This window comes from Podospora pseudoanserina, chromosome 4, assembly GCF_035222485.1.
Source record: "Podospora pseudoanserina strain CBS 124.78 chromosome 4, whole genome shotgun sequence".
NCBI lineage: Eukaryota > Fungi > Ascomycota > Sordariomycetes > Sordariales > Podosporaceae > Podospora > Podospora pseudoanserina.
In genome coordinates this window covers 1,736,881-1,762,898 of record NC_085923.1, presented here as the reverse complement: position 1 = coordinate 1,762,898, position 26,018 = coordinate 1,736,881, and the positions used below count along the sequence as shown (strand labels likewise).

At 52.3% G+C, this 26,018-nt stretch overlaps 8 protein-coding genes across 8 annotated transcripts; 5 read left to right on the top strand and 3 right to left on the bottom strand.

Annotated features, from left to right (window-relative positions):
- Positions 1 to 111: 111 nt before the first annotated feature.
- On the bottom strand, positions 112 to 3,767 carry QC764_403240 (uncharacterized protein; the record flags this gene model as incomplete). Its single annotated transcript, XM_062946607.1, has 2 exons — positions 112 to 1,884; positions 1,944 to 3,767. 2 exons carry the CDS (start codon positions 3,765 to 3,767, stop codon positions 112 to 114), a joined length of 3,597 nt encoding a protein of 1,198 aa, XP_062800395.1.
- Positions 3,768 to 10,487: 6,720 nt separating this feature from the next.
- QC764_403250 (uncharacterized protein) lies at positions 10,488 to 11,615 on the top strand (the record flags this gene model as incomplete). The annotated part of the gene is made up of 1 exon (XM_062946608.1): positions 10,488 to 11,615. One exon carries the CDS (start codon positions 10,488 to 10,490, stop codon positions 11,613 to 11,615), a length of 1,128 nt encoding a protein of 375 aa, XP_062800394.1.
- Positions 11,616 to 11,993: 378 nt separating this feature from the next.
- QC764_403260 (uncharacterized protein) lies at positions 11,994 to 13,592 on the top strand (the record flags this gene model as incomplete). Its single annotated transcript, XM_062946609.1, has 3 exons — positions 11,994 to 12,421; positions 12,494 to 12,643; positions 12,701 to 13,592. Exons 1-3 carry the CDS (start codon positions 12,393 to 12,395, stop codon positions 13,590 to 13,592), a joined length of 1,071 nt encoding a protein of 356 aa, XP_062800393.1. The 5' UTR covers positions 11,994 to 12,392.
- Positions 13,593 to 13,729: 137 nt separating this feature from the next.
- Positions 13,730 to 14,922, bottom strand: QC764_403270 (uncharacterized protein; the record flags this gene model as incomplete). The annotated part of the gene is made up of 2 exons (XM_062946610.1): positions 13,730 to 14,228; positions 14,297 to 14,922. 2 exons carry the CDS (start codon positions 14,920 to 14,922, stop codon positions 13,904 to 13,906), a joined length of 951 nt encoding a protein of 316 aa, XP_062800392.1. The 3' UTR covers positions 13,730 to 13,903.
- Positions 14,732 to 18,144, top strand: BPL1 (biotin holocarboxylase synthetase; the record flags this gene model as incomplete). The annotated part of the gene is made up of 3 exons (XM_062946612.1): positions 14,732 to 15,999; positions 16,065 to 16,710; positions 16,764 to 18,144. The coding sequence occupies exons 1-3, from the start codon at positions 15,954 to 15,956 to the stop codon at positions 18,142 to 18,144; spliced, it is 2,073 nt and encodes a 690-aa protein (XP_062800390.1). The 5' UTR covers positions 14,732 to 15,953.
- QC764_403280 (uncharacterized protein) lies at positions 15,251 to 15,852 on the bottom strand (the record flags this gene model as incomplete). The annotated part of the gene is made up of 4 exons (XM_062946611.1): positions 15,642 to 15,852; positions 15,549 to 15,580; positions 15,371 to 15,435; positions 15,251 to 15,319 (listed from the first exon to the last, which is right to left on the bottom strand). Exons 1-4 carry the CDS (start codon positions 15,746 to 15,748, stop codon positions 15,251 to 15,253), a joined length of 273 nt encoding a protein of 90 aa, XP_062800391.1. The 5' UTR covers positions 15,749 to 15,852.
- A 1,301-nt stretch (positions 18,145 to 19,445) lies between the features above and the next one.
- Positions 19,446 to 21,020, top strand: QC764_403300 (uncharacterized protein; the record flags this gene model as incomplete). The annotated part of the gene is made up of 1 exon (XM_062946613.1): positions 19,446 to 21,020. The coding sequence occupies one exon, from the start codon at positions 19,446 to 19,448 to the stop codon at positions 21,018 to 21,020; it is 1,575 nt and encodes a 524-aa protein (XP_062800389.1).
- Positions 21,021 to 23,262: 2,242 nt separating this feature from the next.
- QC764_403310 (uncharacterized protein) lies at positions 23,263 to 24,858 on the top strand (the record flags this gene model as incomplete). The annotated part of the gene is made up of 1 exon (XM_062946614.1): positions 23,263 to 24,858. The coding sequence occupies one exon, from the start codon at positions 23,263 to 23,265 to the stop codon at positions 24,856 to 24,858; it is 1,596 nt and encodes a 531-aa protein (XP_062800388.1).
- Between the last annotated feature and the right edge of the window lie 1,160 nt (positions 24,859 to 26,018).

Genomic DNA, 26,018 nt, shown 5'->3' with positions numbered 1-26,018 from the left:
GACAAACCTCGCAGCCCAGAGTTAAAAATAATATCCCACCAAACCCCCCACCGGAAAAAGCACCCCCATCAGAAACCACACAACAGAAAACCACTTGAACCCTCCAAACAGTCAATCAACCTCCTCCCCCGCCCCCTCCCCCCTAGCCGCCTCCCCCATCTCCGCAACCGGCACCCGCCCCCTCAACCACCGCAGCGTAGCCTCCGTCCCCCTCTCCAGCACACTCCACTTCGGCACCCTAAACCGATTCCCGCTCACCTCCAACCTCTCCAGCACACCCCCCAGCAACCCAATCCTCGGATTCAGATGCGCAATATCATTATTACTAGCATCCACAACCCTCATCCCCCTAATCGACTCCGGCTCCAGCTCCACCAGGTGATTATTCGAAATGTGCAGCACCACCAACTCGGGAAACGCATCCCTCAGCGTCGTCCCCGGCGGCAGACAAGAGATCCGGTTGAAGCTCACATCGACCTTTTCCAGATTCGGCGCCATCAGATGGGCGACCAGTGGGCCCAAACCGGTAATGTGGTTGTGCGAGAGGTTGAGTTCCTTCAGAGCTGGGAGCTCAATCTTTTCGTTGCCGCTGGCGCCGCCCAGGTAGGATTCCTGGACCAGCTGGTTGTGAGCCAGCGACAGCGCAGTCATCGTCTCGGCAAAAAAGGTCAGGGATTCCGGGAGGCAGGTAAACAGGTTGTGGTGGAGCTGGATTTCCTTGACTTGGTTGCTGGCCGCAACCTTGGAGCTGATGAGGGGGTGCAGAGAGGATGACTCGGTGTTGGACCGGTCCAAAACGCCGCCGGGCTTAACGGGCCACATTTGTCCGGTGATGGTTTGAGATCGTGATCGAGCAGGGGACGCCGGCGCAGACGTTGGCGGGGTCGCAAAATCGTCCATATCGGAGCGACTGTCGTCAGCGTCGTCGTGGGAGGCAACAGGCCCTGTCACCTGCGGGACAGGCGTCTCTTCCGCACCATCAGTTTGAGCTGGCTGGGCTTGGGGTTCAACCCGAGGGGCGGCTTGGAGTTCAGGTTGAGGTTCGATTTGAGGTTCAGGCTGAAGTTCAGGTTGAGCCTCGGCTGGGGGTTCAGGTTGAGCTTCGACGTGGGGTTCGGGCTGTGGTTCAAGCTGAGGTTCGGGCTGCGTCTCAAAATCTGTGGGCGGCTCGAGTCTCTGAGCAAGTATCTCCTTCATCTCCTCGGTGCTCATGGTACTGAACTTCTTCTCTCGCAAAGGGTTACCACTCAGCCGAAGCATGGCAAGACTCTCCATCTGGCCAATCTCGGCAGGGATGACCCGAATGTCATTGCTAGAAAAGTCAACAGAGCGAAGCTGAGACAGCTTGGTGAATCCTTCAGGGATAGCATTGATGCTGTTCTCGTCAGCCGCAATGGTATGCAAAGCAGCCCAGTTCCCAATGTCGGGAAGCGACTGTAGGCGATTCATCGAAACACACAGCTGGTGTAAAGCAGGCATGGCAATCGAGCGACCCGTCGAGCAAATATGCGCTAGTTGGTTGGAAGAAACATCCAATATCTGAAGGGTTGGAAGCGATTGCACCTGCTCTTCCACGAGTGTGCCGCGCAGCTGGTTCTTGCGTGCAATTAGCTCTGTCAGGGGCAAGGCCGCAAGCGTCTCGAAAGGCAGAGTCTCGAAACCGTTCTCGCCAATGTTGAGAATCCTAAGACGAGAAAGGCTGCCAAAGTTGGTAGGCAACGATGCAATATTGTTGCCATGAAGATCCAAAATTTCAAGGTTCTTCAAGTCGGAGAAGCAAGGTTCAAGTGGCCCGTACAAAAGGTTGCCACCGAGTTTCAGGTCGCGCAGAGAGGTGATCTGAGATATAACCTCGAGCGAGTTGTTCGCCAGTCGGTTGACAGACTTTGAATGGTCGTCAGCAAAGGACCAAGTGATATCTCGACTGCATTGTGCAAACTTACCAGATTGAGCGAAGTGAGCAACGATAGGCGTCTCAACCCCATCGGCAAGGAAATGAGCATGTTTCCATGCAAGTCCAATGTCTCCAGTCCCAAAAAGATATTTCCTTGGCTATCCTCATCATCCGCAAATTCCTGGGGGTCGACATCTGGGAACACAGATTCGGCAATCATCTCCAGCTCGTTGTCAGCAGCAACAAACCTGGTGAGATCAACACTCTCGGCCCAGGCACCGCTAGATTGTCCAACCAACTCAAGATTGTACATGTTGAGAACGTCAGCTGGGATTTCTCGAAGACCCATGGCGGCAATGTTGAGCCGACCACTGGTCCTCGCTGTCTCCAGCCGGCTTCGCAGCACCTTTTCCTGCGATTTATCATCACGGTGCTGATTGAAGGGGTCATGGTGTAAGCCAAAGTCAAAGCTGTTGTCAGTCGGCACCAGAGGAGGCTCCTCAGGTAGACTATTTCCAAGCTCAGAAAATGCTTGCTGTGAAGCAGCAGCTCGCTTCGCAGCCTTTGCCTTGGCGATTTGCTCACGCAGAGCGGACGAAGCTTTGCGGTATGCTTGTCCGGGGGTGGAATCTCCGGAATTTGCTGTGAGTGCAGTGCTTCCTGATACAACCGAGCCGCCAGACGGGTGCGTCCCCTCGTTTGAAGTGGCCGAAGACATTTGCGATGCTGAAGAGGCTTTTCTAGTTGTCTCAGTTGACGGCTGTTTGCGGAGTGCAGGTGTGGACGGTTTCTTCATCAGCCCATTCACTGATTGCCGTTTCCTCAAACCGGTAGCCACGGTCTTTGCACCAAACCGTGATACGGCAACATCCGGGGCCTGCTTCTCAGGGCTGGGCGTGCGAGTGCGAGGGAAGGAAATGGTGGATGGGGACTTGATCTCATAAACCGAAGTCCGGACACCCTTTGATGGTGTCTTGACAGAGTGTAGCTGGAATGATTGAATGCTTCTCCTGCCACGTAGGGGTATGTTCTCAACAGTGGAGACGGTCGTCTGATAGGTGGCAATTCGTGATCCGAAGGTTGATGTTACCGGAGAATCCAAGCCCACGCGAGAGCCTGGTCTGCTGCCGCGTGAATGGCCACTTGAACCCTCAGACTGGTGACTCGATCCGGGCCGAGAGGACCGACTCCCAGGTCGTGACGGCGACTGTCTGCCGTTACCAGTGACATCGAAGAAGGATGCCGCAGCTTTTCCTTTGACCGAGGGCGAGGAGGGTAGACGAGACAAGGTTTTCATGGTTCTTTCGGAAAGCGAAGGTCGTAGCTTTGCTGAATCGGGGGGAGACTCCAACTCGACATCATCTCCAACATATTCCACAGTTACAGTATGTTCGGGTTCCTCGATCAGCGGCTCGTCGACCGTAGCGGCAGAAATCCACTGCTGAGAAGGCTGACGTTTTGGGGCACGTGAAGTTGAGGTCGAGCGTGTGGACTGGTTCGCGGGCTGTCCTCCTGGTTTCAGCAGCCTCATGGGCTGGGGGGTGAAGCCTGGGTTGGCCTTGTTCGCGGCATTCCTAGCATTTCCAGACGTGTGTGAAAGCGATGTCCTGGTATGGGGTGATGATACGGAGCGAACGGGAACAGGTGAGCTGGCTGCCGTCGCCAATTGATCGCGAGAGGCGGCGGTCCTGAGCTTTGGATTGCGTAGTTGTCCGGTGGTGGTACTGGGTTTCAGGGATTCCCGCGAGGGCGATGTTCGTACAGAACTAGATCGCGGTACAGGAAGCTTGGATGTGGATGTTGTTTGGCCAGGAACAGGTATTTTGGAGAGCCTAGGAATGCCGGTCGGCTTGGTCTGTCGTGGCTCCTCCATGGCGAGGTGTGTGTGGTGCAGTTGGAACTTGGAGCTTGCTTGGCCGCTGGGGTGGGTATCGGAAAAGTCAATGGCAGGAATGACGGGACAAGCACCGAACCGTCAACGCACAGGTTCCCGCTGGTGGTGTCTTGTGCGTCAATGCAAGTTGGGAGCCGGCGTGTTGACGGCGCAAAGTCAGTTACCACGACCCATGCAAGAGTTGGCGAGATAGGGGCAATTGGTAAACAGAAGCGATGGGCAGCAAATGAAGGTGGAAGAAGAAGTCGGGAGATTAGAAAAATGTGTGCGTAGTAGGTAAGAACTCTCGTCTTTTGCAGAACAGAAAAGAAAGAAGAGAAAAAAAAAACCGAACGGCGCTGGCAAGATGCGGATCAGCAACAAGATTGCTCTGGAATCGCCTGAAGAAGAATCCCAGAAAATGCATGAGCGGGAAGTCGGGAGCCAGTTCACGCGGCCCCCCTTCCGGAGGCTCGTGCACCGCGTCTCGCCTCATTTAGCGCGAACCCGATGCTGCGGTTGCCATGTGCTGTCAGGGGCAGGGTGGGGAAAACAAATTCGTAAATCAAATCTCCCTCCCACGCTGGCCCAGCAAACACAACAGACACCAACTGCCAACAGACCCTTTATGTATAAGGTCCCGCATGTAGCAGGTATCAAATAGCAGAGATAACTACCAGTCTAATAGTGTAGTGGTTACACTTTCTTTTTCCTGTGGAAAAGGTGCTCACCACTCGGTACCGGTGGCTAAATTGGTACCATCCTCTGGGTTTGACTCCCAGTGGTACCATTCAAAGTAAAACTTGAATGAGTTCAATAAGGAAAGCAACAAATAAGCCTTGAAGCCTCACTAGTAAGAGCTGATCCGGCCAGGTGGAAAGGAGGTAAAAAGGCTAAGAAGCAAAACCTCAACCTCAGGTAGGAGTTGTCAGTTCGAATCTGACCTGGCTGGTTGTTCTCTCATATCTTTGTTGAGCTTTTGTGGTGGTGGTGAGGTTGGGTGGTGATGGTTGGGTGGTGATGGTTGGGTGGTGATGGTTGGGTGGTGATGGTTGGGTGATGATGGTTGGCTTTTGGTGTTTTGGTATTGTTGCTCCTGCTGCTGCTGCTACTGTCTGTCTCGGCCTGCCAGACCGGCCCGTCATCCGCCGTCACTGGAGATGTGTCGACAGTGAGGCTGAAGGCTGAGTCACGATGATTGATGATGCTCTGGTGTTGCTGCGGTTGCGTTCTATTTGTTGATGATCATCACTCCCAGGACAACTCCATCATCACCACCAACACCACTACACTATCACAATCACCACCACAACATCCATCACCATCATCACTACCATCCAATACTATCGTCATCACCAACCCCACAATCCACATTACTCTCTCTAGATTTTCAAAAGTAAATCAAATTAGTGTTGTGTAAGTATATATCCTCTGTAGATATAGATGCAATGCAGTGATGCACCCCTTGACCTGCATCTGAGTTGCTATATATGTTGCATTCTACGAAAATGTCAGCATCGCTGATGATGAGGTTGAGAATGCCTTCAAAACCAGGAGGGCAGCAACATCACATGACCTGACTGAAAACATGCACCGTAGTTGTTTACACTATGTGATATGTCATCTCCGTTCTCAAATCGGGCTGCGATCCGCTACCATGTGAAGCAAGCTAACAGGACAATGAAGATCCGCCGGCAGAGAACTCCCCGTAAAGAGCGGCCAGGTGGGGCACCCAAGAAGATGGAAAGGCATATTCTGGGGGCACATATTGGTGAGAAATGAATTAACAAACATATAACACAACAGTAGTACCGTCATAAGGTGGGAAATTGCCGCTAATCACATCTATTATGTCACCGGATATCTCCAAAGAGGGCGCCGAAACTAGAATTCGCCTCAAGCGTGGAGAGCAAAGCCGAGACTCTCCTTGAAGACGATAGCATATCGTGAAGTAGGTAAGAGTTCCAACAGATACTGGTTGATGAGGTACCGTACGCCAATGTGTGGAGGCCATTACAGGAGCTTGTTGTGAGCCACATGCCCTTAGCTTTTTGCGCCTGTCGTTCCCCACATGGAGATGATCTGGTCCCGTCCGACATCGTCTATCCTCATCTGGAGCTTGAGGCGTCCGAATCATGGTACAATGCCGATCAGCTTTGGTATTACTTAAAGGACCAGATGATCAACGAAGTACTTTTGATCATGAACGTGGATTCTGGTCGTCGACACGTATGCCTAACAGGGGAACAGCCAGCACAAAAGTCGTTGCTAACGGGAGCCCTGCTCAAACATGATGTCCGCATACGCCATTCGAAGATCCGACAACAGCAGTTGATGCGCCCAGGAGGAGAAGCACTGAGTTGAGGTGTATGGTTTTCTTGTAGACGACTGTGCCCAAACCTCTAAACTAAATTCCATACTGCACCGCCATCTCCTCTGAGATCGCTGAAGCAAGGCTTCTCGTTTCCTGATCCGGTCTGTCAGAAAAACACCGATTGTTATAATTCGTGCGTGAACTGCATCCTGACGTAGAGGACTTACCACTTCAAGCGGCGCGCTATCAGGTGGAATTGATAGCTTCCTCAATCAGAAACTCTAGCTACTTTCAAGAAAGTCTTGAACTTGTCACATTCGGCATGTGAAAACTGGAACATATCACGGTGATCAGCTGAGACGGCAAGCCTGCCAATCTCCTGCTGCGTGTCCATCGTGGTTGAGTACTCTCTAACAATCTAGACTTGATTTGTCAGATTGCTTGCTCAATTGTGTAGGTATGATAGCTATCAGGCATGGGTGGAAACCACAGTCCATTGCCGATTTTGAACGCCTGACAAGTAATTACAGTGAAAAAGGAAAGATAATGACGCACCAGGCCCATATTGCCAGGCTCAGCCTTCTCAAAGAAGCTAATGATGAGAAAACTCTGCGGTAGTCTGAAAAAATCTTTGCGGTAGTCGTCCAGCACATCAGAAAACTCCTTTAACTCCTCGAAAATAGTTGATAGGTCTTGAATTTCCAAAGTAAATAGGTCTTTGAAAATAGTTGATAGACCTTTCAACACAACCCCAAAGCGTTTAAGATACCTAGGCGAGAGGCGTTTCTACCACCGTTCCAGGCCTTAGTTTCCTAACACAGTCCCTCTTAGAATTATCACCTTCAACGTGCCACTTAGGTAAACAATCAACGCCCATACGTGCCACTAGCAGTTCGCTGTCAAGAATGTCTTACGTCCAGGACTGGAGACTCAGCACGATGCGGCAATCCCAGCCCTTATTCGTTCTGGTAGCCCACCGCCCCAGCAGTTTGGGAACGATGTGCCACAAACCTGCAGAACGAGAGGAGGGAACTCTTGCGAGCGGGCAGGCGAACCGAGCGGTGACCGGGTTGAGTCTGGATAGCTTCTGCATAGTATTATCGTCTTCCTATCGTCAGAAAAGGAGAGGGTTATCAAGGTTCTCTTACAAACTCAACTGTCCCCAGCCAGGCACAAGCACATCTCCCATAGATCAACAATCCCTTTACCCCCATTACATAGCCACCCGAGGAAAAGAAGAAACCCAGAAGGAAAAAAGCACAAGGGTGTAGAAACTATTCCTCTCGTTGCCCTGGTATTGACGATTTACTAGATTCCAATCACATGGCCAACATCGCACTTTGCTTTCTTCTCCCCAAACCATTCTATCTCTCCTACGCCCGGCCTCCTAGAAGGAGAAGAAACAAGGGAAGATTACCTAGCTATCGCGATGTATTATCAAACTTTTGCCTGCAAATTGCCTTGCGATAAGACCACCTCGCAAGAAAAAGCATGGCATCCTTCTCTTTCAGCGAAGTAGACGCCCATTTATCTCCAACCCGTCCGTGTCCCTTCAGCCATAGTGCCGCTTTTTTATATTCTTTAAATTTCCTTCCATGAATCAAAACTTTCATCATTAGCCAGAACTCCAAATATGGTTAGCAATTAACCCTCCCCCAAGCTTACCACCTACCAGCTACCTTACCCGAGCCCTTTCGTCTCCAGTTCAAGTCAAAATCTCCATCTTCACACTCGGAATAAAAATCGGCTTCTTCATCGTCGCCATCCTGGCAAAAATAGACCTCCGAATCTCCTGCCGCCTCGCCATCACCATCAAGGCAGTCTCGGTCTTCATACTTATCTGATGTTGGCGGGTGTTGCCATGAATGTTCTTGACCTATCCATCGCCAACATGGTCTACGCTTGTTACGTACCGTGTCGGTGTACACCAGTTTCTCGAAGCCAACGGCATAATCGACATTGTACGGGATATTTATATCTACGGTCTGCCCATTCCCATGCATCTCTGGCGGTTGCAGGGTGACTTTGTTGTTGGGGGAGCCTACAAAGGCCCGCCTTTCACCAGACCCACACCTTGTTTGCTCTCAAGGCTGGTTTTTCTTTTTGTTTACTTTTACTCTCAACAACCAACAACAACACTGTAATATCAACTTGTGAATCAATTTCCTTGCTCTTCTTGGCTCTCACTTTTCGCGGGCAGTGACTTTACTAGGCCACCGCCCTACAGTTGTTCCTGTTCAGTATGGGCTTTGTTGCGCCTACCAATAGGTACATGATCTGTGGTGCCCCCAGTTCTAAGGACATGCTATAGTGGATGACTCTCAATCCCATGATCATTACCTTAGAATAGAGTGCTTGCGTGTCTTTTCTCTTCTTTCGTGATATTACAAATGTTAGTGCCTTAGTTACTCATAGCCGTGTAGGTTGCCTCTTTTGGCTAATATCTTCAGTGTAGAGGAGCCGCCGATATTGTATTTCCTCTATACGTTCTATACTAAACGTCGTTTATAACCGTATATTTTTGCTAACGAATTAGAACTATCTAACTCGCTACTTAACTGATATAAAACCAAAGACCAATAATTTCCTAAAAATAACTTATAATAGACTACTGAAATGGTGAGAAAACACACAAACCAACCACAACACCACAAATATACCCTCAACAGGGTCTCTGAATAGACACACCTGCGTGACAGTGGCTCGCTCGCAGGCCGCACTCCACGTAGGACAAAGAAAAGATTCTATGGGCTTGCAGACCACATAATAAGCACCTGATCGGCCTGATCAGAGGGCCAGAATTGCCTGCACGCGTGCAAGGCACAAAAATATGAAGAAATAAAAGTCGATGATCTGTCTAAAATAGAATGTCCGAAGCAGACCGCTTATATACATGACCCCTGAACCCCCGAATCCTCCGAGAGCCCCACTTCCTTACTCAAACCCTCAGGCCTGTGGCCGCACCCCAAACTACTACATATAATATTTTTTATAATCTCTAAAACTATAATAATTTTTTTCCTATCATAATGTAATATGTAATAATATTTACTTATATTAAGATAGTGATAAAAAAATAATATTTAACATTATATCACAGCTAAGCTAATAGGCAAGTTGGACAGTATGCGAGGCACGGGGTGTACTTTGCTAATCGTTAGAGAAACTAATAGGAAGTGGAGCGACTGGGAGCGCCAGAAGCGAGGTGATTCAAGTGATTCTAAAGTGACAGAAGTGATCCAGAATTACTCTTGGCACCATGATCTATGGTGAAGCTACGCTGGGAGAAGTAATCCGCGATCACGCTTAGCATAATGATCCAGGTAATCTACTAGTTTATATTTACAGAAGAACTGGCCGGTGTTAAACAGACAGTTCCGCAGTATGTAATTCAAGTCACATTCGTTGGTATCTTGACTATTGTGATTAAGACAAGCTATTGTTGTACATTGTTTACATGTACCAGACTAAGATTGTTCAGAAGCGCCTTCGACTAGTATTATTTTCAAAGGTTCTAGATAGGAGATCGTCACAATAATTAAACTTAAGAACTATATTTAATCTATAATCTAGGGTAAAAGTGAGAGAAATAACGGTATAACTTGCTTTTAAACTGGAATATAGATATACAAATATTAAATTTAATATTATGGTAAAAACGACTAAATAAAATACATAATTATAGCTTTATAATAATATAGTAAACTAATAAAAGTAAATAAGACAAGATATTATAGTATTTTAATTTCCATATAAAAGTAATGGAAAGTTCAACAATCACAGATTATTGGCAAAAACGCACAGTTACAAACGACGTTTCGTATACAGCGCACAGCCGATAATGTATGTGATCAACAAGCCGCGGCACCGACCGCAAAGTGTGGGCGGAAGTGGACGGGAAAAGAACCGGTGGTGAGGAACCACTCACACCTCCCCAACTGCAGAAGCTGGTTGTAGCCTGCAGCAATGCAATGAAACCCAGTTGGTTCCCGCCATTGGACAGGTGCCCCTTGTTGACCCTCGCAACCCTGGAGCGGATTCCCAAAACCGAGTAAGCGGTGCCTGCATTCACGTTTCCAGAGTCCGCTAGTGGGGTGTTATCGGTTCCAGTGCAGCTGGAAGAAGCACCTTGATGGTCCAGAGTCTGCAACAGATCATATTACCCACTCCACTGCTTCCTATTTCCGTAACCACTTCGGTGCTGTTGCGCAGTAGCGTGGGGTTGCGTTTACGACCCAAGGGCTGGGAGAAGGGGGCCTGCAATGAGGCAACGGACACTCGGTCTTCCACCGGCGATGGGGCGAATACGGAAGATGGGCGACTATGAATAGAGAGGTTGTCCTCTCAGGTTGCTTGCTGTCCCAGTCCCATTTTCCATACATCCAAACAATTCCCACACGATCAAAATGGCCACCGAAAGGATCCTCCTGACCGGCGCGACAGGTTATGTCGGCGGCACGTTCATCGACCGGTTCGTCAAGAGCGAAGAACCCATCCTCAAGGCCATCACCATCGACGCCCTCACCCGCACCGACGACGTCGAACAGAAACTGAAGGAAACCTATGGCGACCGCGTCAATACCATTCGCTGGCCTGGCCTGAGCGACCTCGAGTTTATCGAACAGATAGCAGCCAACTACGACATTGTTGTCAATGTTGGTTCAGGCTTCTTTGCTGACGGCGCAAAGGCTTTTGTCAAAGGCCTTGCTCGTCGAGTGAAGCCCAAGGCACCTGCTCCATGGATCCTCCATATCTCGGGCTGCACCAACCTTGGCGACAGGCCTCTCACCGGAGTGGCGCATCCCGGACGTGTATTCGATGACGCCAACAGCAGAGCCACCTATGACTGGTGTAAGGAGGAGGACGAGAGAAGACCATGGCCGCAGCGGACAACCGAGATTGGCGTTCTCACGCTGGCTGACGAGCTGGGTGTGAACGCTCTAAGTCTCAACGCACCGGCCATCTTTGGTGAAGGGACAGGTCTCTTCAACAAGCAGGGTATCATCGTTCCCGTTCTGATGCGTTATACCGTGATGAACGGGTACGGCTTCAAGCTGAATGACACGGCCAATTTCGACTGGGTTCACGTTGAGGACCTAGCCGATGCCTACATTCTCCTGGTCAAGATCATTCTGGAACGGTATGACCGCGGGATTGGGTACATTCCGTCGGGCAAGGACGGTATCATCCACCCTTCGGTCGGGCGGGTGCTTCACACCGAGATTTTCGAAAGGTGTCTGGATGTTTGCTTTGCTGAGGGGGTATTGCCTCGGGAGGACACACCCAAGGAAAAGACAATTGTTCTCAAGAGCCTTCAGGAGATCACTGACGATGTTGGGTCGGGTATGGTGGACATGGCCGAGTTAGGATGGGCTGGAAACAAGGCGATGACAGGAACGGTGCTGCCGAGGCTGGGGTGGAAGCCCAGGCATCGTGAGGAGGCGTGGGCCAAGGATTTCTATGACGAGTTGAAGGCGTCCAGGGAAGGCAGGAGAGGGTATGTATTTGACAGCTGTATTGGCCGCAAGGCGTAGAGCGGTGTACACTAGAGTGCCCCTTGCATCTGGCGACGCGTTGATGACGATGGAGATGGATATGTGGTTGGGCCTGTCAGTGCCGCGTCACTCATAGCATGACCCTACTAGGCAGCAATAGAACATGTAATGATCTAAGTATGATATTTTCCGGTCGAGACAGATAGATGCGTGAGATGTTGATGATAGCTCGAGCATTCCAGCCACAATAAGACATGGATCAGCTGAACGGGAGGCTGGAGTCTGTGTCTTCCAGTGCCGGACAGACGCGGCTTTAGCGTGGTCGACCCCGCATTACGTCGTTGCTTATCGGCCTTATCGGGCATTTGGGATGCACCGAATAGTGGGGTTCTCCGCATTTACCTCTCCCGTCAGCACCTCGAAAAGTCGAAAGGACACCAACTGTAAGGTAGCAGCTGGTCTGCTGAGCTGTTCCAGCTAGGTACCTTATGTATGCTCCATGTCTGAGGTGGCCTCGTGCTGCCCGACAGGCTGCCCGTGCCGCTAGCTGATCACCGCCTTGTCCGGGCCTCATGTTATCAGGTCGGGTACCGTCATCGCTTTATTAACTTCAACTCTACCCACTTTTCGGCGCCGTCGCCTTCTCTATTGTTCCCCTTTTCTCACGTCCAACCCCCCCCGCGACACCAACTTCCCCCAGGACAGCCGCCGGATAAAGGGTGATCGCCAACATACCGGATCAGTCCGTCTTTCGGAATCAAGATCAAACGCAGCGACTGTGATTTGCGCCGAGATCTGTTGTAATACTCACCCAGGATGTTTGACATATTTGCCAAGCTCCTCTCGTACGTCATTGCTCTCTCTGCCAGACAAATCTGAACATGGCACTCTAACCAGTGCTTCTCGATCCGAAACAGCTCTATAGCATCCTTCCTCTTCCCGTTATTCGCCAGCTATAAAGCCCTCAAGACATCCGACCCAGCCCAACTTACACCATGGCTCATGTACTGGGTTGTCCTCGCCTGCGCGCTCCTCGTTGAGTCCTGGACCGAGTGGTTTCTCTGCTGGTACGCCCACCCCTTTGACCCCCAACTCAACCATCCCCTAACAACCATCCCAAACAGGATCCCCTTCTACGCCTACCTCCGCTTCTTCTTCCTCCTCTACCTCGTCCTCCCCCAAACCCAAGGCGCCCGGTACATCTACGAGGAATACGTCCACCCGAGACTCGAAGAAAACGAAACCGCCATCGAGGAACTGATCGCCTCGGCCCACGACCGTCTCAAAGCAGCAGGTGTCGCCTACCTCAAGCAAGCGATTGAATACCTCAAAACCAACATCCTCGGCTTCCCCCCTTCCCCCGACGCTGCCTCCTCCGCTTCCGCCTCTCAACCTACCCAACCTCAAACTCCGCAGTCATACACCCAATCGCTCCTCGCGAAATTCACCCTCCCTTCCGCCCGCTGGGGCAGCACAGCAGGCGCAACACCCCCTTCTCACACCGCCAGCCTCGGCTCGGATTTTTACTCTTTCCTCGCCTCGGCCGTGTCCGCTGCTGCCTCGGCCTCTGCTGCTCCCTTAACCCCGACACCGCAGCAACAGCGACCAGACTCATGGTCAAGCATCATCCCCCCTTCTGTCCGTGGAGCGGGCGCCTCAGCTCGTATGTCGTTTATTCAAGCTCAGCGAGAGAGACTCAACATTGTCATGTCGGCGCTTGACCGGGAGGAACAGGCAGCTTTGCATGATAACCGGCCGGGGTCGGTGTCGCAGGATGGGTCCCCCGGGTCGGCCAGCGGTTTGTCCAAGAGCCGGTCAGAGCAGGATTTTGAAAAGCTAGAGGCCGAGAGTGGGGAGGAGGATGAGCCGAGGGTCCACAGGAGGCAGGTGCCGGAGAGGGGTACTTCGACGGGGGGTTGGATGCCGTGGGCTTGGGGACAGGGGGGGAATACTGCCGGTGCTGGTGGGAAGAAGGAGGAGCAGGGGAGGAGCTCGGGGTTTAATGGGGGACAATAGATGTGAGATGGTCTTTTAACAGCAGGATCAACAACAAGATTTCCATATCATTGGTTATGGTTAGGTTGGAGTGCTGCGTTTTGTTGGATTTTTTGGTTATTTTCAAGACAAATACACTACAGAGGTAGATCTGAGGAGCTTCGCTGCGAGGAAAAGACGGGACTTGGTCTCTCTGTTCTCCATGAATACATGGTGTATAGCGTGATTGGTATAATATAAACATCTACTTCAAAACAAAACATCGATGTGCCATGCAGCTGTCTATCGTTCACAAACCCATCCATATCTTACAATTCTTCTTTCGGTCTGTTTTATACCACCGGCCCAAGATCATCCCTTCTTGCTGATGAACTCGATGTCGTGGCACCCCCCTTGGAGACCTTGTAAGGATACATGGGCTCGCTGTCCTTTCTCGTCCAGACTTTTCTTTTTTTTCCGTTAACGACGTGCTCGACCCAGATCTCGTGGCAGTGCTTTTTTTTGAACTCGCGGATGAACCTCGGGTCCCAGAGCTCCGAGGCGATGCCGAGGTCTTTGCAGCAGCGCATGAGGGCGTTGGACTTGCAGCCCTCGCCGGCGGTGGGGATGTTGTCTTCGCCAAAGTATTGGCATTCTCCGCGGGCTTGGGCGACGAATCTTTTTTTTTCCCATTTCATATCAGCACAGTATTTCTTTTGTTTGGGGAGGGGAAGGGGGGGGCTTACCGGCCGTGCACGACGAGGGCGTATTCCCGCGTTACTACCTTTTCGCCTACCACGAGTTCGCCGCGGGGCGCGAGGCCCCAGGCGCCGGGACCGAAGGCTCGGTTGAGGATGCGGCGGTATTTGATTTCGGGGAGGTAGATTATCCCGTCTGGCTTCATTTCGACGTCTATCGGGTCGAGGGGGGCCATGAGGATGGAGGAGGTTTCGGGGGAGAAGGCGATGGTGCTGAGGCCGTGGAAGGAGGAGGACCAGTCGATTCCTGAGTCGGAAGGGGGGAAGGGGCGGGAGGGGGAGGAGATGGCGGTGGTGAAGGTTTGGGAGGGGGGGGAGGCGGAGGGGTTGTGGATAGGGGGGTTGAAGGAGGGGTCGAGGTCGTGGGTTTGGGGGGCTTCGGGAATGAGGGGTTCTTCTTCGACGGTGGGAGCGGGGGAGGGTGTTGGAGGGAGGGTTTTGGAGGTGAGGGGTTTGGAGATGGGTTTGCGGATGTAGGGGTTTGGTCTTGGGGGGGTGGTGGTTGAGGAGGCTTGTCGGGTGGTGGTTGATGGGGGGAGGAGGCAGGAGGTGGTTGATGGGCGGGTGAGGGATTGGACGCCTTTTCGGTAGGCTTGGAGGGCGGTGGTGCGCATTGTGGGTGGTCGTATAGGCGATGCGCGGGGAGGGAGGAGGAGGAGAGATGGTTGTTTTGGTGGTGATGGTGGTGGTGTTGATACGATGATGGAAGAGTGGAAATTTTGGCTGGCAGGTTTGCGCAGAAGCTTGGGCCTTTGAGCGAGCGCTGAGCAAATGGTTGCAAGGGGTGTTGGACAGGGCAATTCAGCCTTCCAGTCTTTTCTCAGTGGCCACAGCAGTTATTCTTCATCGAATCGGGCCAAAATAAATCATGAGAGAGAGGTTAATATCATGATACATAATGTCAAGGTTGCGTCCAGGTGAAATGGCCATGTCTTGTCGTTATCAGACATCTTTGCTATCAGTCCGCTTATCGTTGCCCTGCATCTTCCAACACTGCTTGAACATCTCCATCTGTGTCTTGTAAGTCTCGAGATCACTCAATATTACTGACTGATAACATACCTCTTCCTTGCATTGCCTCCAGTCCTTCTTTTCGTAGTAACAGTCGGTCAACTTTGCATTTTCCTCTGTGTTCAAGCACATCAGCGGCGGGTCATCCTCAACCCAGGTCCGTCCAGCAATCACCGGGATAACGGCATCAACCCCCAATCACTCTCTCTTCAAAAAAACCAAAACGTACCTGCGCAGCCGGTGCTGAAAATACGCTTGTCCCTGCATGGTTGCCACAGTCAGTCATCAGTATCAACCGCTTCTCAACGTTGAGAGGACTCACCACTCGTCAGGCTCATCATCCTCCTGCTCTGCCGCCGCCGCCGCCGGCGGTGTCGGCTGCTCAACCGTCGGTCTCTTGTCGTCGTCCTTGGAAGGTGCTGAGCCCATTGTATCTTTTCGGATCGGCCGAGCCTGTGTTGCACCAACAAAAATATTTTGTTTTTTTTGTTTATTATTTCAGACTATTTGACAGAGTAAAAAGGCTTGGACACATATCCGCCACTACCTTTGACGTTATTTTTTGCTCCAGTCCCGAGCTGCCGCCGAGTCACACCCCTGCAGCAGCAGCAACAACACACTCACAACAGCTGAAATGACTTCACGAAAGCTCAACAAGCTCAATGTCTTGGTCTACACAGGTGCGGATTTTTAATCGTCCCTTTAGAATAACAACCTCCAACTAACAATGTCTACATCTCCAAAGGCACGGGCTCAACCCTCGAGTCAGTCCGCCACTGCATCTACTCCCTCCGCCGGCTGCTCTCCCCCAACTACGCCGTGATCCCCATCACAGAAACTGCCATTCTCAAGGAGCCATGGGCACCTACCTGCGCTCTGCTTGTTTTCCCTGGCGGTGCTGATCTAGGGTACTGCCGTGTTCTCAACGGCCCCGGAAACCGCAATATCGCTCAGTATGTCCGTCGCGGGGGGGCGTATTTGGGCTTTTGTGCAGGTGGCTACTATGGAAGTCAGAGGTGTGAGTTTGAGGTTGGGAATGCGTCAATGGAGGTTGTGGGGAGCAGGGAGTTGGGTTTTTATCCTGGGATTTGTAGGGGTGGTGCGTTCAAGGGGTTTGAGTATCATAGTGAGCGTGGGGCAAGAGCTGCTGATGTGAGGGTGAGGAAGGAGGGATTTGATGGGGATGGGGAGCTTCCGGAGGTGTTTAAATGCTACTATAATGGTGGTGGTGTTTTTGTTGATGCTGAGAAGCTTGCGGGTGAGGGGGCCGAGGTTGATATTTTGGCTGAGTATGAGGGGGATTTGGATGTGGAATCGGGGGAGGTAAAGGCTGCAATGGTGTACTGCAAGGTTGGGGAGGGAGCGGCGATTTTGACTGGGCCTCATCCTGAGTGAGTGCTATTTTTTTTTTTTGTCTCTAGGATGATGGACTGATATGTGCCAGGTTCGACGCCGTCAATCTCGGCAGACACTCCGACCTGCCCGAGTATGAGAAGCTCATTGAGGAGCTCGCTGCAGACGAACCATCTAGGACAACGTTCCTCAAGGCCTGTCTAACCAAACTAGGACTGGAAGTAAGCCGAGGGACAGCCGTTCCCAGTCTTTCCAAACTTCACGTGTCCTCCATCCATCACAACGAAGTAGGGGAGCTCCTCCATTCGCTCGACGACATCATCACAAAAGAAGACGGCGACGAGTACATCAAAGGCGAGAACGACCTCTTCCACCTCGAAAAGCCAGAATCCCGCTGGGACCTGACATCCCTCAGCCGAGCCCTCCAGAGTGAGCTGGAAAGACCAAGAATAAGCCCCAGCCGGGGCTCCCCAGACCCAACAACAAACTACAGCCATATCCCCAAGCGCATAGTATCCCATGAAACAGCCTGGCCGGAACCCAAGGAGACGCCTTACTTCAACCACGCGGTTTACTACTCCAGTCTTCGCCAATCCCGCGAGCAAAACCCCGGGGCGGAGGAATGGGGCGATGTGCTCATGTACGGCGAGGTAGTGACAAGCACAAACACCCTCCTCGAGAAAAACCACAAGCTCCTCTCCCACCTCTCCACGGGTTTCACCCTCGCAGCAACAACCCAAGTCGCTGGCCGAGGGCGCGGGTCAAATGTTTGGGTTGCCCCTCCGGGGTCGTTGATCATGTCGACAGTCATCAACCACCCTGCTCACCTCACCAGTACCAGACCAATAGTCTTTATCCAATACCTCGCCGCCATCGCCATCGTGGAAGCGATCAAAACGTACGACGTGGGCTACGAGGATTTCCCTGTCAAAGTGAAATGGCCCAATGACGTCTACGTACGCGATCCTAACAACCCTGACTCTGTCACGTATGTCAAAGTTGCTGGAATTTTGGCAAATTGCAGTTACACGGCAGGGAACTACCAGGTTGTTCTGGGGATAGGAATTAACACGAATAATGCGAGACCAACTACCTCGCTTGATGCGGTTATCCCGCTCATGTCGAACAAAGACAGCCTTCAACCGTTCAAAATAGAGAGGTTGCTCGCCAGACTGTTGGCAAGGTTGGAGGTGTTGTATGGGGAGTTTGTGAAAGGGGGTTTTAGCAAGGAGTTGGAGGAGAAGTATTACCGGTATTGGCTGCATAGCAACCAGGTTGTGACTCTGGAGGCGGAAGGGGGGGTGAGGGCGAGGGTGGTGGGCATCACAAGGGATTGGGGGATGTTGAAGGCGGAGGAGGTGACGGAGGGGGGGATCAACGGGGCGTTGAGGGGGACGGGGAGGGTTTGGGCGCTGCAGAGTGATGAGAACAGTTTTGACTTTTGGAGGGGGTTGGTGAAGAGGAAGATTTGAGGCTGGGGCGGGTGGCGGGTGAGGGTTGATGGGGAGATGGGGGGAGGGTATGACGATATCACAAGGTCGTCGTGCCTTGATGAACGGTTGGAGATGTCAAAGACGGGTTGACAGATCGGTAGTTGTCTTCCTCCACAAACGCACTGCTGCGTGAGGGTTGCATTTAGCGGGGAGAGGCCCGCGCGTGGGTTCTCGAGGGAGCCAGGCCGAGCAGTTGACCTATGCCGTTTGGTCTGCCGAAGGACAACAGATTGTCGAGTTCCGGTGGGGTGGTGTTGGAGATGGCCAAGTTTCATGAAGAACTGTGCTGAGGTGTGTGTTGGTCAGGTAATAGATCCATGCATCTCTTCTTTTTCCTAACTTTTGGCTTCTCTCATAAAATAGACATTTTTGTTTCTGGCATTTGATAGACAACGGATTGGAGACAAAAAGTTGGTGTTTCCTAGTACAACCAAGGCACGGCCGGCCATGTCAAAGCAACCGTCTGCGAGCATCCGGCAATTGACCATCTGGCCTTGCGTGCTTCAGCACACACCATGGCGAAATTGGCCCGTGGCCGCCTTTCCCGCCTGTTAATATCGACAGCTCGACGGCAGTAACGGGACATGGCTTTATTCTCTTGATTGATGACCAGAACAGGGAGAGAGTGAACGGACGAGGTGGGATCTGCCTCCACCCCCGCAGTTTTGTCTGCGCTCTTGCATATGCAGGTCAATTCTGCCGTTCATGATTGCCGAGTTGCACTGTTTGCAGTCAGCCAATGGGGAGGGGAATTTGGAGTTAGGGGAGAACGGAGAGGGTGCATGCTGCCGTCGGGTTAGGGTGCATGGCAGATTCCTGATATAGGTTTTGTTCTTCTTCCGTGATCCAGTGCAACGAAGACGGGAGAGGCTTGGTTTGGGGCTGGGCCGGACTGTCTGGGTGGTGAGTCCGTGTGGGTGGTGTACCGGATCTCTCTGTCGCTTGGTGGTCGGTCATGTATGTCTCGTATGTACAATGCGAGGGAGCGAGGAGGGTGGTGGTGGTTGAGGGGATCGGACGGTGCAGATCTAGGGATGCGGACGGGTGTTGCTATATGACACCGTTGCCCTCGATTTGGTTATTGCTTGGTTGCTGTTTGTTCCTTTTTGTGTTTTTTTGTGCGACAGAAGGGATGGATGCGAATTGTGAACAGTGAGAGAGGATTTAAAAAGGAACGCACATTGAGAGATCACAGATCACAGCAAGGCCGAACCGATGATGTCCGCCAGCCACTCATGACACTAACTCTAGAACACTAAACACTCACCACCGCCGCCATCATGGCCGCACAAATAGGCCTAACCGAACCAGGCCACACCAAATTCAACCTCACCTTCCCCTTACTCCAGCCCTCTAGCAACATCACACCCCCATCCACAACCGACGATGCATCTTCACCTTCTCCCCCCCAAAACATCATCCCCGGCATCCTCTTCGGCATCCTAACCCCCCACATAATCGGCACCCTCTTCCTCCTCTCCCGGCTCTTCTCCCGGTTGTTCCTCCTCAAAAAATGGTTCTGGTGGGAAGACACGCTCATCCTGTCGTCCTTCCTCTTCTCAACAGCAGTCTGCGCAACCTACACCATCACCACAACAACCACCTCCTTCCCCACCACCCATCACGACCGCCATTATACGCTACGAACCTACCTCGCCCTCATCTTCTATCAACTCTCCCTCTGCCTGACCAAACTCTCGATTCTGTCCTTTTACCTCAGGATCTTCTCCTCCTGCGCCTCCACCCGCCGGTTGCGACTCCTCACCGTTCTGACCATCATCGCTGTGATGTGCTATGGCATCCCACTATTATTCATCACAATCTTCCAATGCCACCCCCTTCCCGGCCTGTTTTTCAACTCCCCCACCGCCGTCCCGCATTGTTTCGACTTCAAACCCCTGCTCATCGCCAGCACGAGTTTACACACCGCCACCGACGTCTGGCTCATCATGCTTATCATTCCCGTTATCGTCCGTCTTCAAATCCCCCCCCGAGAGCGGGCCATTCTCGGCGTGGTTCTCAGCCTAGGCGTCTTCGTCGCTGTGGCTAGCCTGACAAGACTGCAACTCAGTCTCAAAGCCGGCGGCTACATCCACACCCATCACTCCGGCGGCGACGACGACGACGAGGATGAAGGTGTCGAGGTGGCGAACACGCTCGCGTTTTTTGTCATGACGGTGCTGGAGTTGGATGTGGCGGTTATTTGTGCCTGTGCGCCTGGGGTGGGGGTGTTGATGAGGAGGGTCTGGCCTGGGTTTTTGGGAGGCGGGGGGAGGGGGGATACAGACACCAGCGACACCGAGGGGGGGAGCTTGGACTTGGGAACGATGAGGGTCGTCGATGGGGAAGGGGGGAAGAGCGTCACCGAGTTGTATTTTGCGGGCGAGAATGGGGAGGTGAGGGAGCCGCCGGCGTTGTTGATTTCGAATCATAGGACGCCGCATACGACCACTTTGAGCTTGAGGAGCTTCATCAGTGGGCTGGGGCCGCCGAGGTCGAGAGGGAAGGGGGTGGAAGGTCGGAGGGAGGGGAGGGGGTTGTTATTGAGGGAGGATTTTACGACGTGCGATGACATGGAGACGCCGACGACGACGAGGATGAGTGAGGTTGGGTTGGAGGGGTGTTGTGATCAGTATAGTGTTGGGTTTGATCGAGGTCAGCCACCCGCAGCTGGGGAGCAGACGACGCCTGAGAAGAAGAGGAGGTGTGGTGGGAGGCGTTATAGTGGGAGGTGGGGGGATAGCCAGGAGAGTTTCGTGCTGGGACTGAATGATCCCAACAGCCCAAGCCGGCTAACACCGGTCGACCGGGTTAGAAAAGGGGAGGGCAACCGACAAGGAGAAAAGAATGCATAGAGACAAGATTTGTTCAATCTTGTTTGTTCCATTTTTCAGAGATGTCCGGTTCAGTTTCACCTTCACCAACCCTCACAATTTGTGGGTCGCCCCCTGCCCTTCGACACCAGCTTCCTTTCCCCAAATAATTCTATGCGGGGGTGATCGTACGACCCCGAACTGTCAAGCTGGTAGGGCAACCAATAAGTGATGATTGGGACCTTTCCAAGAGGTTTTAGGTGGCTTTTCAAGGGTCGTGATGCTGGGAGGGCTGCATATGTCAAACGGTTGGAGCTACGACGCCACGCAGTACATATAGCCCATCCTGTCACCATCAACAACGAGCTGCCTGTTTTGCATATGCTCGACATCACAGGCCAGGCAGTCACGCAGTCACGCAGTACTACCAGGGTCTAGACAAGAGAGCCGAGGCATCTCCGAGAGATAAATCAATTCAGCGGAATTCAAGCCATTCCCACGAGTCAGGTGTTGAAAATGAATGTTTATGACTCAAAGAATTTGTTTTCTCTGCTATGTCTCCGGATATCTGGAAGGTGAAAATTGTTTGCTCGGTCAGAGGGGAACTCCAGGCTGAATTCTGGCAATGTGTTGAGAGCTGCCTTTTTGCCTCGGGCCGATTCCCGAGCCCACCTCCTGGAAGAGCTATTCAGACGAGTTTGCATATGTCAAGCTAATGTAGGGACGGTGGAGACATGTTTGCGGTAAGGGCTGACCAACAGACCCTAAGCAAAAAAAAGGAAAAAAACCAAAAAAACCAAAAAAAACAAAAAGAAAAAAAAGATGGTAATGTTGCGTTGCCTGAGATGATCAAGGCCTTCCACGTGTTCATAGATGAACAGGCCTTTGAACTATGTAACAAGCTTTCTGAGATTTCAATAAGTGATTTCTAGATGCTTGAGATCTACCACCCTACCTAGGTGCTCAGCATGATTCAGGCGTTGATATTGCGTTGCAAGTCTCTATCATGAGCGGTGTACTGGTTCTTCCACCTGCTCTTCGTTTCACAAGGAAGGCGGTGGGTTTGGGTGACGTTGTCCAAGAGTCATAGAACATCGTGAGAGACTTGCCAATACTAAAAATTCCAGGCGCAAATAGGGGAGAGGCGGCACCGGGCGGCAAAAGTCCCCACCAACCCAGGCCGGCGTCGGACTGGTCCAACTTGGCGATAATTACCCAACAGCCAGAAGTTTGACCAGTGAAAATCTGGAAATTGTAGATGCCCAGAGGAGGCTAACGGGGGACAAAGACTTATCCATTTGGGATGCGGGGGTTTGATGCTGGCTTTGGCGCTGACGCAGCTTTGACTACAATGAGAAGAGTCTCCATAAGTTGATCGGCAGTGAGTTGGATGCCACTCTTTATGGATATCAGCATGGAGCAGCTGTCACAAAGACACCAATGGTGTCAATGGTGAAAAAGTAAAGTGGACCATCAAAAGTTGGGGTAGTTGGAGTCTGGTGGAGATGGCGTGGATGGTTCTTCAACCCCGCGGGGTGACTCTCCACCTCCTCCGCATTTCGAAGTTCCATGATCCATGTCGTCTCTGGGGAAGTTGGTAGTGAGGCAAGGACAGCCCGGCCACGGTTGGGCGCGTTGGCAGTGGTGGGCAACTTCAGCTTCAGCAAATGCAGAAACATGCTAATCGCAAAACAGCAACAAGACCGGCCAGCGTGCATCCTTCGGACTGCACTAGTTCCCCAGATCCAGCAGCACACCGGCGGTGGAACCAGTTGGCCATCCGCGGTAATGCCCCCAACCAAACCCCGGCCTGGCCTCCCACAGTCCGGATCTGGTCCCCCGCATCGATAGGCAGTTGCTGGCCACTCACCGCACCAGAACACTCAGTTGGAGGAGTTGGGGATTGCCGACTTTCATTGCCGTTCACTTAAAGTTTGCGTGCGGCTCCCACCGGATCGTCTTGGAAGCCGTCGAGGCTACCTTGGCTTGTCGTGTAGGGCCCCAAGTTCCCCAGAAATGTCTTGGATCTGTGACATCTCCACCCGTCGGATAGTGTACGGGGCCAACGGGGTCACCGCATCGTGAAGACATCCATCCCCACGGGTGGAAAATCCCACATGGCAAAACGTCATCCACTCCTACCTTGACATGGGCCAGAGACTTTTGGATAAAGAGCAGCTCTTCGTCCCCCTTCCTGCCGTTCTGTTAGAGGACCTCCTCCCCATCCCCTCTTGCCCACTTCCAACGGACTTGACTCGATCGCCCCCCCCCTCAAACAGCAACCATGGGTGAAAAGAGAGCTATTACCCCCGAGGCCAGCTCGTCTTCGGACGAGAAGGCCGTCGCCCACCACGCCGAGGGTCACGGAGAGAACCACGCCGCTGCCACAGACGAGTATGTTTTTTCCACATTGCATTGCACCATGGATAGAGCCAGCACCGTGCTAACCCAGCGTGACAGATATGGCAACGCCCTCATTCACATCGATCCTGAGGCTGAGCGCAGGCTTCGGTGGAAGTTGGATCTCATGATCGTTCCCACTGTTGCCTTGCTCTACCTGTTCTGCTTCATTGACAGAGCAAACATCGGCAACGCCAGGATTGCTGGTTTCGAGAAGGATCTCAATCTTACCGGCTACGACTACAACGGTCTTCTCTCCGTCTTCTACATCTCCTACATTGTTTTCGAGATCCCATCCAACATCGGCTGCAAGTACTTTGGCCCCGGCTGGTTCATCCCCACCATCTCCCTCGGCTTCGGTGGTCTTTCCATCGCCATGGCTTTCGTCAACAACTTCGCCCAGGCCGCCGCTGTTCGCTTCCTCCTCGGTGCTTTCGAGGCTGGTATGCTTCCCGGCATCGCCTACTATCTCTCGAGATGGTACCGCCGTTCCGAGCTCACCTTCCGTCTCGGTCTCTACATCGTCATGGCTCCCATGGCCGGTGCCTTCGGTGGTCTCCTCGCCTCCGGCATCCTCCAGCTCGAGAGCTTTGGCAGCCTGACCTCTTGGCGCATGATTTTCGCCATTGAGGGCGTCATCACCTGCGTTCTTGCTCTCATTTCCTACATCACCCTCACTGACCGTCCCGAGACGGCTCGCTGGCTCACCCAGGCGGAGAAGGACCTTGCCATTCTCCGCATCAAGTCTGAGCGCGTCGGCACCACCGAGGTCCTCGACAAGATGGACGTCAAGAAGCTCATGCGCGGCATCCTCAACCCTGTGACGCTCAGCACCTCGTTCATTTTCTTGCTCAACAACATCACCGTCCAGGGCGTCAGCTTCTTCGCCCCCACCATCGTCCGCTCCATCTACCCCGGCAAGTCCACCGTCATGACCCAGCTCCTGACTGTGCCCCCGTATGTCGTCGGTGGATTCTTCACTCTCCTTCTGCCCGCCATCAGCTGGAAGATGGACCGTCGCCAGATCATCATCATGTCTTGCACACCCCTCGTCATTGTCGGCTTCATCATCTTCCTTGCCACCACCAACACCGAGGCCCGCTATGCCGCCATCTTTTTGCTCTCGTCGTCCATCTTTGCGCTTGGCCCCATGACCAACTCGCAGGTCAGCGCCAACGTTGTTTCGGACACGGCTCGCAGCAGCGCCATCGGCATGAACGTCATGTGCGGAAACATTGGTGGGTTGGTGAGCACTTGGTCTTTTCTGCCTACTGATGGGCCGAACTATCCTATCGGTAACGGCCTGAACCTGGCGGCCATTTCGACCATCTTGATTGTTGCTACTGCGATGCTGTTCTGGATGAAGAAGGATAATAAGAGGAGGGAGACGTTGAGCGTGGAGGAGGAGCTGGCGGGGATGAGCAGGGAGGAGGTGCAGGATTTGGATTGGAAGCACCCTGCTTTCCGGTGGAAGCCTTAGATGGTTTCTTTCAACCTGGATGGGGAATGGGATTGTGTAGTTTGTCATAAGTTACTTGGAAAGTTTTTTTATTTTGGAATTTGGTTTTTAATGATGTGGTTGTTTTTTTTTTTTTTTTTTGTGTATCATGGAATGGACATGGATCATGATGATGTATAGATGATACCCCCTGCTGCTTGCTATTGAAGAGCGCTGTTTGGGATGTAGCGGGTGAAATATTTATTTGAATGTTTAAAGAAATACTCTTCTCTCGTTTCTTTGTGACCTGTTGGTCCATTATTAGATTGGTTGTCATTATCACCCGGTCAAGTTCCCCTGCCAAGACCTCCTCTCCTACACCTTTGTGAGCACGACGTAAATTAAGTGCCCTCGGGGCGAGCACTTGGGGCCTTTTGGTCAGATATCTTTAAGCGCGTCATGTGTGTGTAACGGCTTGGTTTGCTGATGTCCTCCATCAGCAGTGCTCAAGCACCCAGATGGTTTTGGTCGAGGAAGTTCGTCTGATGCTTGGGCTAGGGTGTTGTGTCCCTATCATGCGATACAACGCTGGGATGCACCCTCCCCAAGACTTTCTTTTATGCCGCTATACCCGCCAATGCCTGCTGTTGGTGGAGTGGTACTCGTCTTACCAAATGTTCTCCGGACGGGAGGACGGGGAGGGACAGGCAAACACGGGCGGTTTTCAACTCCCATTTTACTTTGTTGATGTTTTTTCTTCAGCCATGCCTCGTCGGTTGTCAATTGTGTCGATCGTGATGTTCGCTCTGCGCGATTGAGTTCACATGGTAGGTAGGGTGTTGACACTGCTGTTGTTTTGTCGATATCTTTTGACAACGGACAGACAAACAGACAGTGGGCAATTCCCCGCACCTCACCGGACGCCGGTCCGCAGACAGCCCCCCCCATCCGCGAAGATGGTTCTTGATCGGCGAATGCGCCGGCTCCTGCTTGTCACTGTCGTGTTTTTCTTCTTTTTCTTCTTGTTGAAGCCGCCGTCTGTGCGACGATCGTTTTACAGGCCTGTTCCCGTCGACTTACCACCACCACCATCACCACCATCACCACCATCACCACCACACTCCCAAACCTCACCACATCCTTCCCACCAAGACCCCCCTTCCCGATCACCCGCCAAACCCGTCAAAGAACCATTACGTCCC